At 36.0% G+C, this 13,309-nt stretch overlaps 2 protein-coding genes across 3 annotated transcripts in view; both read left to right on the top strand.

Annotated features, from left to right (window-relative positions):
- Nucleotides 1–9,846, top strand: part of LOC115877640 — a 105,283-nt gene extending 95,437 nt beyond the window's left edge. The window contains exons 4-8 of the mRNA XM_030893885.1: nucleotides 512–795; nucleotides 1,084–5,614; nucleotides 6,357–6,523; nucleotides 6,801–7,018; nucleotides 7,259–9,846. Of these exons, the coding sequence (XP_030749745.1) occupies nucleotides 548–795; nucleotides 1,084–5,614; nucleotides 6,357–6,523; nucleotides 6,801–7,018; nucleotides 7,259–7,683 (5,589 nt within the window). The 5' untranslated portion in view covers nucleotides 512–547 and the 3' untranslated portion in view covers nucleotides 7,684–9,846. The remainder of the gene's footprint in view (nucleotides 1–511; nucleotides 796–1,083; nucleotides 5,615–6,356; nucleotides 6,524–6,800; nucleotides 7,019–7,258) is intronic.
- A 2,230-nt stretch (nucleotides 9,847–12,076) lies between these two features.
- The window catches only part of LOC115877607 (E3 ubiquitin-protein ligase RNF19A-like), a 62,938-nt gene continuing 61,705 nt past the window's right edge, over nucleotides 12,077–13,309 (top strand). The window contains exon 1 of one of the 2 annotated variants that reach the window (XM_030893854.1): nucleotides 12,077–12,341. The gene's annotated coding sequence lies outside the window, so the exon portion shown is untranslated. Of the gene's footprint in view, nucleotides 12,342–12,541; nucleotides 12,815–13,309 lie in introns of those variants that run through there. The other variant, XM_030893859.1, reaches the window with a different exon arrangement.

Below are 13,309 nucleotides of genomic sequence, written 5' to 3'. Positions count from 1 at the left end.
ATTTAGAAGTATCTATCATATGATCGAAAAAAAAACGGCGTCAGCAATGGCTATGAAATGAAGATCGCTATCATTTTATATGTAAATTAATTTATATGGGTTTGTCATTTCTCATCAATCGTCATTTCCCAGCCAACTGGACGCCGTTTTTTTCTTTCGATCATACGGTATAATGGATTCACACGGAATAACTTCAAAAATGTGTCCAACATTTTAATAGACGAATAGATATTAAGTAGGTACATGTGTTATATGTTATATCTTTTACAATTATTTTTTGATTTATTAAAGTATTTAAACGTTACAACAGCAAGTGTAACTTTGTATTTGATGAATAGATATATTTGTTGTAGGAATACTTTTATATAACTTTATAGGAAAAGTTTTTATAACTTACAGTTATTTTTCGATTTATCATAAATTTATAAACAAGTGGAATTAAATCATTGCACCCTGCTTTCAACTCTGATATGGAATGACCGTTAGTATACGAACATGTTTTCTGATGCAGGTCGAGCGCGATTGAGCAGGTTGTCGCCTGCAGATTATGGATGTTTCCTTCACCAACGTATTGGAGGGGGCGCGTCAGTATTTCCAGGGGCTTCCGTCGGGCAACGCGGCAGCAGCAGCAGCGGCAGCCGCGGCGGCCAGCCCCTACTTCCAGCAGCAACAGCACCAGCAAACCGCGCAGCCGCGTCAAGCCGCCGCAGAACAGCACCAACAGCGTGGGAATCCGGCGACGGGGACACCTCAAACTCATTGGCAACACCATAATGTCCCACCAGAACTCAACAGGTACGTTTCTTGCTTGGAAATCGGTTAGGGATAGAAGTATCCTTACTAATACTATAAGCGCGAAAGTTTGTATGTCTGGATGGATGTATAAATTTCTGTTACTCTTTCACGCAAAAACTACTGAATGGATTTTAATGAAACTTTACAGTAATATAGCTTATGCATCAGAATAACCTATAGGCTATAATTTATAATGATATTATAAATAAATAAAAAGATAATTACCAGGAGAGCAATAAAATAACACACAGTTAGAGATATTTATTTAATTTTTTGTAATATTCACAGGCCACCGGCGAGAGAACACACTCCCGTCCAAAGACCACCTTCAGCGTCGAGACCTCCATCCGGCCCAGCGCAATACCAAGAGATTCCCAGGCAGTACCACAATCTGTATCCTCAAGAGCAACATCCTCCAACCTCGACAGCACAGCTAGGTTTCCAGTTCACCAGGCCTCAGTCACGGGAAACCTCTAATCATCAATACCAACCGCACATTGTTACCAGCTCCCCCTATCATCCGCCCGAATCTCCTCAAATAGCTCGAAATCCAGCAACAAGGGAACAATTGCCAATTGTTTCGAGTCAAAGTCAGAGTTATCAACAGGCCTATCAAGCTCCGACGTCACAGTATACGTATCATCAGCGTCCACACTATCCTAATCAGCCTAAAACTACTGTTAGTTATGCGACAGGGCAATACCAAGCGACCCCACAGGGTCAATATTACAAACAGAAAGCTTACGCCCCTCCTACGCCGAGTGTATCAGGGCAGCAAAGCAGTTATCAGGGCAGTAATCAGCAACAAACCTATAGAACGACGCATAATCTTCCACCTATCGCTGCATTATCGAACTACCAGTCCAGTAAAAATGTCACGAAAGAGCAAACTCCGAAAGTTGCTCTTCCCCGAACCAGGTTACCGTCATCAAGCGCTTATTCTCACGTAACACATACAGTATCAGCTCAACAGCCTCTAACTAAACGAGAAGACAGGCCTCTGGTTAACTCTAACCTCAATTACAATCACTACCGTGTCCCTCCTGTACAAAACCATCAACCAGTCGTCTCACAGGTCGTCACACAACCAGTTAATTCGTACGGGAACGTTTCAAATAATTCTTATTACAATGCAACTCAACATCAGGAATATTTCAATCACCCCAAACCAGCTGAAGTTCAGAATGTACCGAGGGTTCAGTCTAGAGAACAACATCCTGCAAACTTCCAAAGGGTGAATGTGATTAATGAACCGATCAAACAGAAAAGAGAAAGTCCTCTAGATCTGTCTGTGAAGACTGTTAGAACTTCTGCAGATTCTACTGAAGAGGGTGAAAAATCTGGTGGTATTATTAAACACACTCCAAGTAAAAATACAACCGTGACTCATAGTTATCCCACTTTGGATATAAACACTATTCAGATAAATTTAACTCACCGATCTCAGGCCGCTGCAGTGTCAGCACCTAAAGTAGAGTTTCAGCCAGATTTCAATCACCCTCGTAACTCTGGGTGGAGTCCTAAAAGAAATACTACGGAGGCTTTGAGAAAAAGTTCCTACGAACAAAACAACACGAATATTAGGCCTGATTACTCTCAAATCTACCAGGATAAACGGTTTCATAACGGACATGTTCCTTCAACTTCCGTTCATATGCAGGTCTCACCCAAAGGTGCTATTCGAGCAGAATTCAGTAGTTCTACTAGTCAAAAGTCGTTCTCTTATGATAATCCGGCGAAGAGGCCTAGCGAGTTACCTCCGCCGGTGATACCTCACAAAATCCCTAAAGTTGAAAACTGGAGACAGTCTATCGATTTCCAGATTGAACAAAAGCTTTCTCATTACAAGCAACAACAGTTGATGGGACACCAACAACATTCCCAACAACACAGTCCGTCTATTTCAACGTCAGTGATCTCTCATGGTTATCCAGATCAAAATTACCAACAGGCAGCTTATAACAAGCAGAATTTCAAGCCTAATCATGGGTTTCCTCAAGAACCTGTCACAGTAAATCATCAGTATTCGACGTATAATCAACCGAAACAGTTGTATTTAAATCCGGCAAGTCGGTCTAACTCTAGTCCCTTGTTACCGACTACTAGTAGACAATCTGCTACGGGATCGGTGAACAAGCGTGTTTTGAACTTGCTCAGAAACACTATCGAGGTGAAGGAGCAGAAAAAACTCGAACAACAAAAGTCTCACGATGTTATATCGCAAAGATCGGATATTCATTACCCTAACACCGATGTTAAAGCTCCTTTACAGCCTAAACCTGCGATAGATCGGAACAACGTATCTCCAGTACCGCCCGCTAGCGTCCAGGACATCAAAGAACTTGTTGGGAACGCTAATGCAGTCATGAACGGTAGTTCTTCGGATGCTCACATCGAGTACCTCGAAACTGTCCTCGAGATTAGAGTTAGAACGAAAGGGGAACTAAAACAACTGCACACAGAAAACAACAACGCAGCTAGGGACGCTATTATTCAACTGATTATCGAAGATCAAATGAAATCTCCTCAAAGACCGACAGTTCAGCAGATATCGAGTTGTTCCAGTACAACGAGCGGCAGTACGAGTCCTCCTAAACTACTCAAAGAGCGCCAGGCCGCAATGGCACCGAGAAAAAGACTGTTCAGTAGAAACGAAGAGGAGTCAGCCAAAAATGGAGTACCCGGAAGAGACAAGTCTGGCCTAAGAAGCTCTTCGGAGACTTCTGTTTTTGACTTTCCTGACTCAGATGATGAAAACGAAATGCCAGTGTTGGAAAGACAGTCCTTGGAAGCTATGAGGAGGGATAGGAGGAACTCTTTGAAACCTGCAGGTGTTTCTGTCAGTGTTTCAGATAATGAAATCAAAATGGAGCCTCCTTTCAGGCCTAGCACTCCTGAAGATGATATTTTTGGTTCTATTTGCGATACTTTTGTAGAACAATTGAAAAAATCACCAGTTAAAAGGGTCAAAAGAAAAACAAGTGAAGTACAAATTAAAAAAGAAGTAGATAGTGAAACAACTATGGTGAAACAAGAACCCGAATCTGAACCATTGACAGCTATTGTTAAGGAAGAACCGATGTCACTCCCTAGTTCGTCGAATTGTGAAACACCCTTGGTAGAGAATATTATCAAAAGCGACTCTGATTCGGATAGTGAGATAACAAAAGATGAGACTTTGGCGATGATTAGGAACAAACGAAAGGTTAGAAGAAAAGTTCTCAGTACCAGTGAGAGTAGTGACGAGGAAGGTGAAAAAATACCAACTAAAGATGTTAAATTAGAGGAAGAAGCCAACAAACCTTTGGACGAAAATAGTAAAGTTGAAGAAGATGAGTCCCAAGTGTTGAAAATCGAAATCAAACAAGAAATAACTGACGAAATCAAACAGGAAGTTACCACGGAGTCTGAAGTACCCGAAGAACGACGCAAATCCACCGATTCCGTAATAGTCCGACCTGCCAAAAAACCCTTGTTTGGTGATGGTTCAGATTTCTATCCCGGTTGGGAAGAGGAAGTTTGTAACTACAAGAAATCCCTTCGCATGCCTCCAAGTTTAATCCAGGTCACCAGACCTCCAGCTTCAATGAGACTGTCAACTTCCCTTCCCGATTTAGATCCATGTCCTCAATCTCCGACAACCTCAGTAACGACTGAAGTAGAGATTAAGGAACCTTCCAGCAAGAAGTGCATCAAAAAGTTCAAATCCGAGCCGATAGACAGCGACAGCGAGAGTACAAGTAGCTTTAATTTATTCTCTAAGAAAACTAACTATGATTCTGAAGGGTCCTCATCGATTAGGAGTCTACCAAATACGAAAATGGAGAATCTGTCGATACTGGATAGACTTTTGGAGAAGTGCGGTGGAAAGAAAAAAAGGAGGGTTAAGAGAAAGGAGGATCACAGTCCGAAGGTTGTTCCTAAGTCTGATAATGGGGTGGAGTTACTTGCAACTCCCACTCCAAGTATAGCGTTATCAGAAAAATCTCCGGAAAAATCTAAGGGCCTTAAATCACCTGTCATCAATGCCAAATCAGCTGTGCTTCCTTTCCGAAAAGATACAGTCAACAACTTCAAGGACGCTTTTATCAATAGTGGCAGCAGTGTTTTGGGTGTGCATGACAAGTTCACCACTATAGTTATGTCATCTCGGACTCGTAAAGAAACGCGAGCCATGAAACAGAGGGCCACTATTAAGGAAGTTTTCGGTGAAGACAGACCTGCATCTGCACCTCCAGTCACTTGTATAAACGATGCACAAATCAAGGAGGAACTCAAAGACTTAGAACCCTTCTCCAAAACCTTGGAGGAGATACTGGTTGTCAAGAAAGAAAACGTCAGTCCTTCGAACAACCGAAACTGTTTGAGGAAGATTATGAAGGACAAACTGACCAACAGCGAGAGTACCAGTTTGCTGAAGGAACTAGTTAATAGAAAGATCAAGACTGAAGTTTTTGACGACGAGTACAACGAGGATAACGTTTCCATCATGGACTTTATAAGAAGAGACATTGATGCTAGATCTGAAACGACTTCCTTGGATGGAGACGAGACTATGGATGGAAGTATCTCTGGAAAGAGGCGTAGTAGGTTCGGGAAAATGCGACGGAAACTTAGTTCCGGTTTCGATTATATTCGGAAGAAGAAGAAGGTTAAGAAAGAAGAGACTACGGAGAGCAGTAGTGTAGAGAGGAGAAGAAGGGTTGTTACTAAGGCTCCTGAGTCGGTTGATGACATACAGAAAGAGATAAAGACTTGGGTGATGAACAAAGGGATTGGGGAGACCCATCTTCATAGGGCTGCGAGACTTGGGTATGAGGTGAGTATTGTACTGTATCTTTAAAATTGATTTAATCTTTGTATTTTGACAAAGAAAAAATCACTAATTTACTATCGTTATTATAAAGGGTGTGTCTTAAAATAAATGCAAGTTTTTTAAGGGGTTTATATATTTATTTACTCGTGTGCAAACTAAGTATAAAATCCCCCAAAAAAATAAAACCAGATATAATGATATAAAATAATATAAACCGACTGTTTATACTAACAAATCCTGTAATTTCCAGTAAAATCATCTGCTCCCTTACCTTGGCTCCGATTTAGGTATTCACTAAACCGTTCTTACTTGCGCACCAACGTTCAGTAGCTCGTCTTGTGAAATTTAAACTGAGCGCCGTAATTTTTCAAGCAATAAGGAATTTCTTCTTACAACCACTTTTTCGATATATCAGTAGTAAATAACTTTACATCTATTCATGGAATTTAATATACAGAAGAAGTCTGCCAGATTTCGCAATATTTTAGTCTAACATTATATTTTACTTATTAATATATTAATCTGATTTTGTCATATTTTTAACCCATTTTTGTACCAAAAATATTGTCTAAAAATATTGTTTAAATGGGCTCTAAAAATATTTTTTAAATTTCCCAAAAAATATCAAGAAAAACTTTGGATTTGTTTCTGCGATCGAAAAATATACTACCAATTGAAATACTGGCACTTATTATCAGACACCCTGTATTATGATACTCTATATTAAACGTATAATTAATTTCAGGACATAACGGCCTATTGTTTGGAGAAAATGGAATGCAACCCATCTCCAAAGGACAATGCAGGCTATACTCCACTTCATGAAGCTTGTATACGGGGTCACTTAGAAATTGCCAGGTTTCTGTTACAGTACGGCGCAAATGTACATGAATCTGCTCAAGGCGGTGTCAGGTAATTACATCTAGATTTACATTATTTTTATTTTATTTTTTATACAGTTGATCTGTAGGATATCTGTTTGGGAAATTACAGATAGTTTCACTTATTTTGAAATTACAGTTGGGGAACCTTTGGTGTTACATCATCGTTGTATTTCACCATTGTTTTATTTGCATTTTATCCGCATAAGAAAATTAAACGTTTTTTTTCAAATTTTAAACATTCTTGCGTGGATAAAATACCCCCTAATGCACTTAGATATAATAACAATTTTTTTCTTAATTTTTAGGCCTCTCCATGAAGCTGTTGAGAATGGTTTCGTGGAAATTGTTAGACTGTTGCTCTCGTACGGAGCCGATCCTTCTTTGGCTACTTACTCGGGAGTAACTCCTCTCTCTTTAGCAGCAGACGAGACGACAAGAAAGCTACTAATGAGCTATATGACAGATAAAGAAGGAGAGAGCGGTGGAGGACCGTGGGAGTTCCAAGGACCAGCTTCATGCTTTGGTACGTTTAAAATATAGTGTTTCTCTTTTTTTTTGTTAGTTTTGGCGCCCAACGTGGGACACGAACTCAGCTCTGAGATTAAGAGTCCAATCTGCCTTTTTTCTGTCACTATATGTCGAAATATTTCCTGATTCGTAAAACAGACTATAATCGGCTTTCAATGAATCAGCTTGAAAAATTCCTTATATCTTTCTGTATGCTGTGCTATTTGTGTTTTATACAAATCATTGTTTTTTTCAGATCCGGAAGAGTCCGGATACGATATCTTGGACGACGCACCGGAAGCCGACGCAGATCCGGAACTCGAAGACATCGATATCGACATGTCCGAAACCCTTCCCCCTAACCTCTACACTCTGCGCGGCGAGCCCCCCACAGAACGCTGGGTCCTGCTGCAAGATCTCTCCAACCAACTCAAAATCAAATCGCGCGACGCCCTCTTACGTCAAATCGCGCCACCTACCTCACCAAACGCACCCGTCAACTACAAGAGCGTGCTGCGCGAACTGAAAATGACGGACTTCCTCGAACAGGCGCACTGTTGCCAGTTCCTCAATATGGGCGAGAAAATCAACACCAGGGCTACGAAAATAGCGCTGGTCAAGTACAGTGACAAGGTGAAGGAACTGCTGGGTATAGAAACGACGGTGGTGACGTCTAGGTGACGTACGTCTTAGTGGTTCACACGTTGGGACGTCAATTTTTGTATATATAAGTGATTAACGTGAAACCGGTGATATTTTTGTTTATTTTCTATTTTTATTTCGGTTTAGTGTGAATACGTCGAACTGGCAACAACGTTGATATTTTTTGTGATGTTTTCTTACATTTTTTTTGTTTGTGTACCGCGTGATCGGAATAAAAATGACGTCGCTTTACTATATCAAAGTTTACAGAATGAAAATAATAAAAAAATATTTTAATTCTTTAAACTTTAACTATATCCATAAATGGAGTTTTTGACAGTGAGTTTCATTCTGTCTCTATCATGACATGCCAATATTTAAATGGGTGTGACAACCTATTTAAAAAAAAACAACAACTTCATGTTGTAATATATCATAAAAATGTATCTTTTGAGATACAGGGTGCTAAAATTTTCTAAAATAACACTTTTTTCATAATTACTCTGATTTTATTAAACAGTCAGTATCCCCGGATTATCTTTACAAGAGGAAAAACGTTTTAATATTGACATCTTGAGCAAAATACATTCTTCATAAAAAAATTGTTCTAAAATGGTTAATCCCGTTTATACTTTTCCAAATTTTCATACTCATTTAAAGAATTAAAAAAAAACGTGAAAAGACGATTGAAAAGTCCTAAAAATTAAAAGGCGTTTCTATGGTAATAGGATTTCGATGAAATCTTTGACAGATGGTTATTATTCATTTTGATTAACGTCATATTTTTTGGTGTTGTTAATGTATCACGTTTTCCAATAACTATTATCACCCTTTCTGTAGGAACCTAAATAAATGTGCTTTAACATTTTAAAACAGCAAAAAATATGATGTTAATTAAAATTCTATCAATAACAATCTATCAAAGAATAAAAACGACATTCTATGTTTGCCTTTTAATTTTTAGGATTCTTTCTTCATTATCCGTTGTTCCTGTCAAGAATTTCATGGATAGATATAGTAAAACTTAAATTGAATTTTTCTACGCCTACCATGACGACGTTTTTATTCGATCACGCGGTATAATTTTATGCAATTCTATTGGTGCATATAACGGAATCTATTGATTTTGTTAATGTTATTTAGTTACCAAGTCTAAGAGAAGATGTTTTTTTAAGTAGGACATTTTTTGAATTTAAGTGCAATCATTGTTGTTTTATCAAATATTTTTTTAAAAAATTGTATTGATTTTATTCATACAAAAGTTGTGTGTAACTTCAAAATTATTTTTATTACGCCTGATAATTTTTTCGAAAATTAATTTTTTAAGTTTCTTATTTAATCAATTTTGGTGTCCAGTGGATTCCAAATATTTTTTTAACAAAACTTGATATTTTCTTAAGTTAAAAACAATCAACAGAATTCATTACTTTTTTATTTGAAACAACTAGATTAACTATTTGTCAAACGAATAGTACAGAAAAAAACATAATTTAGAAAATTTTATATTATATTTTGTTATTAATAAATTAGTATTATTATATAATTCGTTTTCAAGCTCAGGGATCTTATAACTAACTTGTTTTTTTTTCTTTATGTCTCTTTAAGAACGCGGTAAATTTGAATGGAAATTATTCAATTCAACAAACGATTTTTTTCGAGAAAAAAAATGGTGTCAGAGTAGCCCTCGACCGTTGTTTCGAAGGCTGCCACGACATCGTTTCTTTTTCTTAATTTTTTATGGTATTAATTTTGCAACAACAAACTCAATACAAATCAAAGTCCTATTACAGAATAATAAAATATTTTTAAAACGATATTAGTGTATAGAGTTTTACAAAAAAAAAACAGAGTCGCTATTTTTATTTTCCTGCTTTTTAATAATATTAAACGATAGAAAAAATAGTAGTAAATGTGTATATTGATGTATTTATTTTTTACGTCCGCCATTGTGCGGGTTTGTACAGTTAATATTATCTGTGATTCAATGAATAAATAGGAAAAAAAAATCTACGTGAATGAAATTTGGTGAGGCAGAGTGCAATGCTTCGGAGAGAAAAAGTTGTGATTTTGCCGACTCGTGCTATTATTATTATTATTATCAGTGTTGTAGAATAATTATATTTAATTTATGACTAATTTTTCACATTTTTAATGTTCATTTTTTTTCTCTCTTTTTTGTTTCATATAAAATATGTGGACAGATATTTAATTGGAGTTTTATTTCCTTTCTACATTCCCTATAATCTATCTCACCTAGGACATACCCTGTATACCCATGGTACAAAGAATACAAGGTATGATATTGCGCAGGTTGGCCACTACGTCACAGGTGATAAACGGCACCATTGGTCGGCAAGCTCTGCGCGCCAATTTCAAATTGTCAAACAGATTGTGTCATCTGTGAAATTTGATTGTGTCAAAATGTGAAAATAATTTTTCAAATGTCAAGCTCGATGTCAAAACATAACTTTTGGGGTTATGTCCTAATTCTTCCCTATTTTAAGTCTTTTTTTATTAGTGGCAATTGAACAATATGGATATTTTTTTGTATGGCGTATGACGTCACAGGTGGTATGCGCAAACTTAACGAAATTGGAGCCGCTATCGATCATACCTTGTTTTCGTTGTACCATGCTGTATACCCTTTGAATAAGAAGACTAAGGAAGGAGCATATCAAAAATCTTAGGTACACCGCGATGGGCCTCAAATATGGCCGACTTAAATTCCGGTTTATCAGTGTCGTTCTAATTTTATTTAAAAAATGTAAAACTATGATGTAGGGTAGACGTGGGGTAGACTCAATAATTTGTTGTTTTATTTTACGTTGTGAATAAATGTTGGTAGTTATTAAAATTGTTATAAAAATATGTAATTCTAATAAAAATAGATAAGTTAAAATAAGTATTTATTAACACAAACATCCGATACGCTACTGAAGCAGGTAAGTCAAATTAACGTATCTAAATTCTTTGACATCTAATCTTTGACAAGTAATAATTAAAAGCTAAAATGCAAGAAAAATATATAATTTAGTTAATTTAAGTGAATTTCATAAATGATCGGTTTACTACACGTATGTATTTTATATAGTCACATACTAGCGAAAAGTTGTTCCATTATTTCACTCAATTTTTGCCGAGATCTACCGCACGCTACACAACCAACTATTTTAGAGTATTTTTCGATAAATCGCGATAGTGTCACTGTTAATTTAAGTTCTGCCACAATTTCCATCTAGATTTACTACCTTTATACAACTATCAGTAGTAGAATAAATAATAAATAACATAAAATAAGCTCCGTAAAGACTGACAAATCCACAAAATTTCAAATCAAATTCAAATGTGTCAAATGAATCGTCAAACAGAACTGTCAAGGATCCCCACCCTAGAGAGCTTTTATGGTGGCTTTTCCGCCCACCATGCATGAATACATGGATAGCATTATGCTCCTTCCTTAGTCTTCTTATTCAAAGTGTATACCCATATATCAAGTATATACAGGGTAAGATGAAAAAATTAAAGTATGAATATTTTTTCCATTTTTGAGAATACCTTCGTACGCCACTGTTTTTTGAAATTTAATTTTCGGCTAGAATTAAAAATTGTTTAATTAATTATTCCGTAATTTATTAAAATGCTCAAGAAAATGGTCGTACCATCAGGGATGCTGTTTTTCGAGTAATTGCCTGTTTTTTACGTTTAGAGAGAAAATACACGTAGAAAATAGAAAAACATAACTAAAAAATGAAGTATGACATTTCTCTTCCTTTCGAAAATAGAATTATTATTTCTGCCTTAATTTGGATTTTAACAAGAAAGAACGTGTATATTTTATCAATAAATTTACCAGACAGGTAAAATAAATTAAAATACCTATTGTGCAAAGATGTGACAACTGTTAACAGCGATTGTATAGAGGCTTAACTAACCTGGAAAAGAATTTTTACGTTTAAAAGACGTAAAACGCTTTTTTAAACGTAAAATATCATTTCCCGTGTAAAAACAATTTTTACATGTTTTTACTAGCTCATACTCGCTTCTGTAAAATATTAAGATTTATTATGAAGTTCTTGAGTCAGAAAGTAAAAAAAAAACATTTCCAAAACAATTATTTAATCATTAAGTTACTGGTCAATTTGTTTTTTTGACTATTTTTAAAAATGGATTTTAAATCTCTAAGTGTAGGCAACCAGTTAAACGATCTGATTATATTTAACTGTCTATCTAATAAAATGAGTTTAAACGTGAGATCACCGCGAATCTTTACACGTATTTCGTAATTTTTGCAGTAAAACCATGATTTAATTATAAATGAAGTTCATTCGACAAATTAATCCGTATTTTATCAAATCCCTGTACCCTGTATCAAAAACAGAAACGTCAACAGTTGTCAGATTTAAAACGTCAAGTCAAGGCGACATGACCCCCCACCAAAACGTCACTTTCTCCCAGTTTTTTGTTCGGGGAGCCTGGCGAAAAGTTTGTGTTCATATTTTGTAGTAATTCTGCGGTGTGGCAGCGACTACAATTTGTCGTTTGCAAGTTGCCGTCGACAATTAACCCTCTGCCTACTCGAATCAATTAATTGAACGCGCTCAACCCCCGAAAATTTGCGTTGTGTTTGTGTTTTTGGTTCGTGTGTCAAGTCACTTGCAGGAGGAATTCTGACAGTTTGGGGGCTGTTCTCGTTCAAGGCAAGTGTTTTTTTATTATTATTAAGTTTTTTTATTTGTATTTGATACGATAGTGCGTCTTTGCAGAGAGTTTATCGGGCTAGATAATGACAGATTAGTGATTTATGAGCTTGTTGTCTGTTTATTTTAATACTTCTAAGTGGGGAATACCAACAATTATTGCATAGGCATAGTCTATTTTTAACAAGCTGCGAATTTCAGAGCCATGGATATTTCGCAACAAGAACATTGTGAATATTTACTAAATTGGCTTACTTCAAAATCGGTTTAACAGCCGTTCAATTGTCGATAGTATTTTGTATTTTTGTGTCACCATCACAAGACGATTTTCTTAACGTTGTTTCACCAAGCCCAAAGATATTTGAGTTTATCTTTTTTATATGTTTAACTAGTTAAATATTTATAGTTTACGTAAGCAATTAAATGTTATAATATTTGGTTATGACTAAATTACCTTGAGTGAATGAAAGTTGGTATGTATATTTACTGTTTTTTTTAGTTTGTTTAACCATCATGACATTACTATTTTTTCATGATTCTAAATACTGTTTTAATCTCGGTTTTAATATTATTTTTAATCCATCTATTGTCATAATTAAATAATAATGACTAAAACAATGATAAATAATTCTACAGAATTTGGGAATCTAATTTTAAAAAGCATATAACTATAATTTTAAATGTTATTGTTTAAATATCTGTTTGATTTATTGTCGATGATAACCTCGGGATTATCATTATGAAGATAACTGTACAATTCATTCCAAACACATGTCGAACAACTGTGCTTTTATTTGAAATTGATTAGCTCCAATACATTCTTCTATGCGACTTCTGTGTTAACTGAAATCTCGAATTAACATCAGGGTTGAAAAATACCTTTCATCATGAAAAATATTTATATAAATATCATGTCACATGATATATCATTATCATCATCATTTCCAGCTTATTCAACCATTTTCAGT

This window comes from Sitophilus oryzae, unplaced genomic scaffold (genome assembly GCF_002938485.1).
Source record: "Sitophilus oryzae breed Bouriz unplaced genomic scaffold, Soryzae_2.0 scaffold_1060_pilon_pilon, whole genome shotgun sequence".
NCBI lineage: Eukaryota > Metazoa > Arthropoda > Insecta > Coleoptera > Curculionidae > Sitophilus > Sitophilus oryzae.
This window is presented reverse-complemented; position numbering and strand designations above follow the sequence as displayed.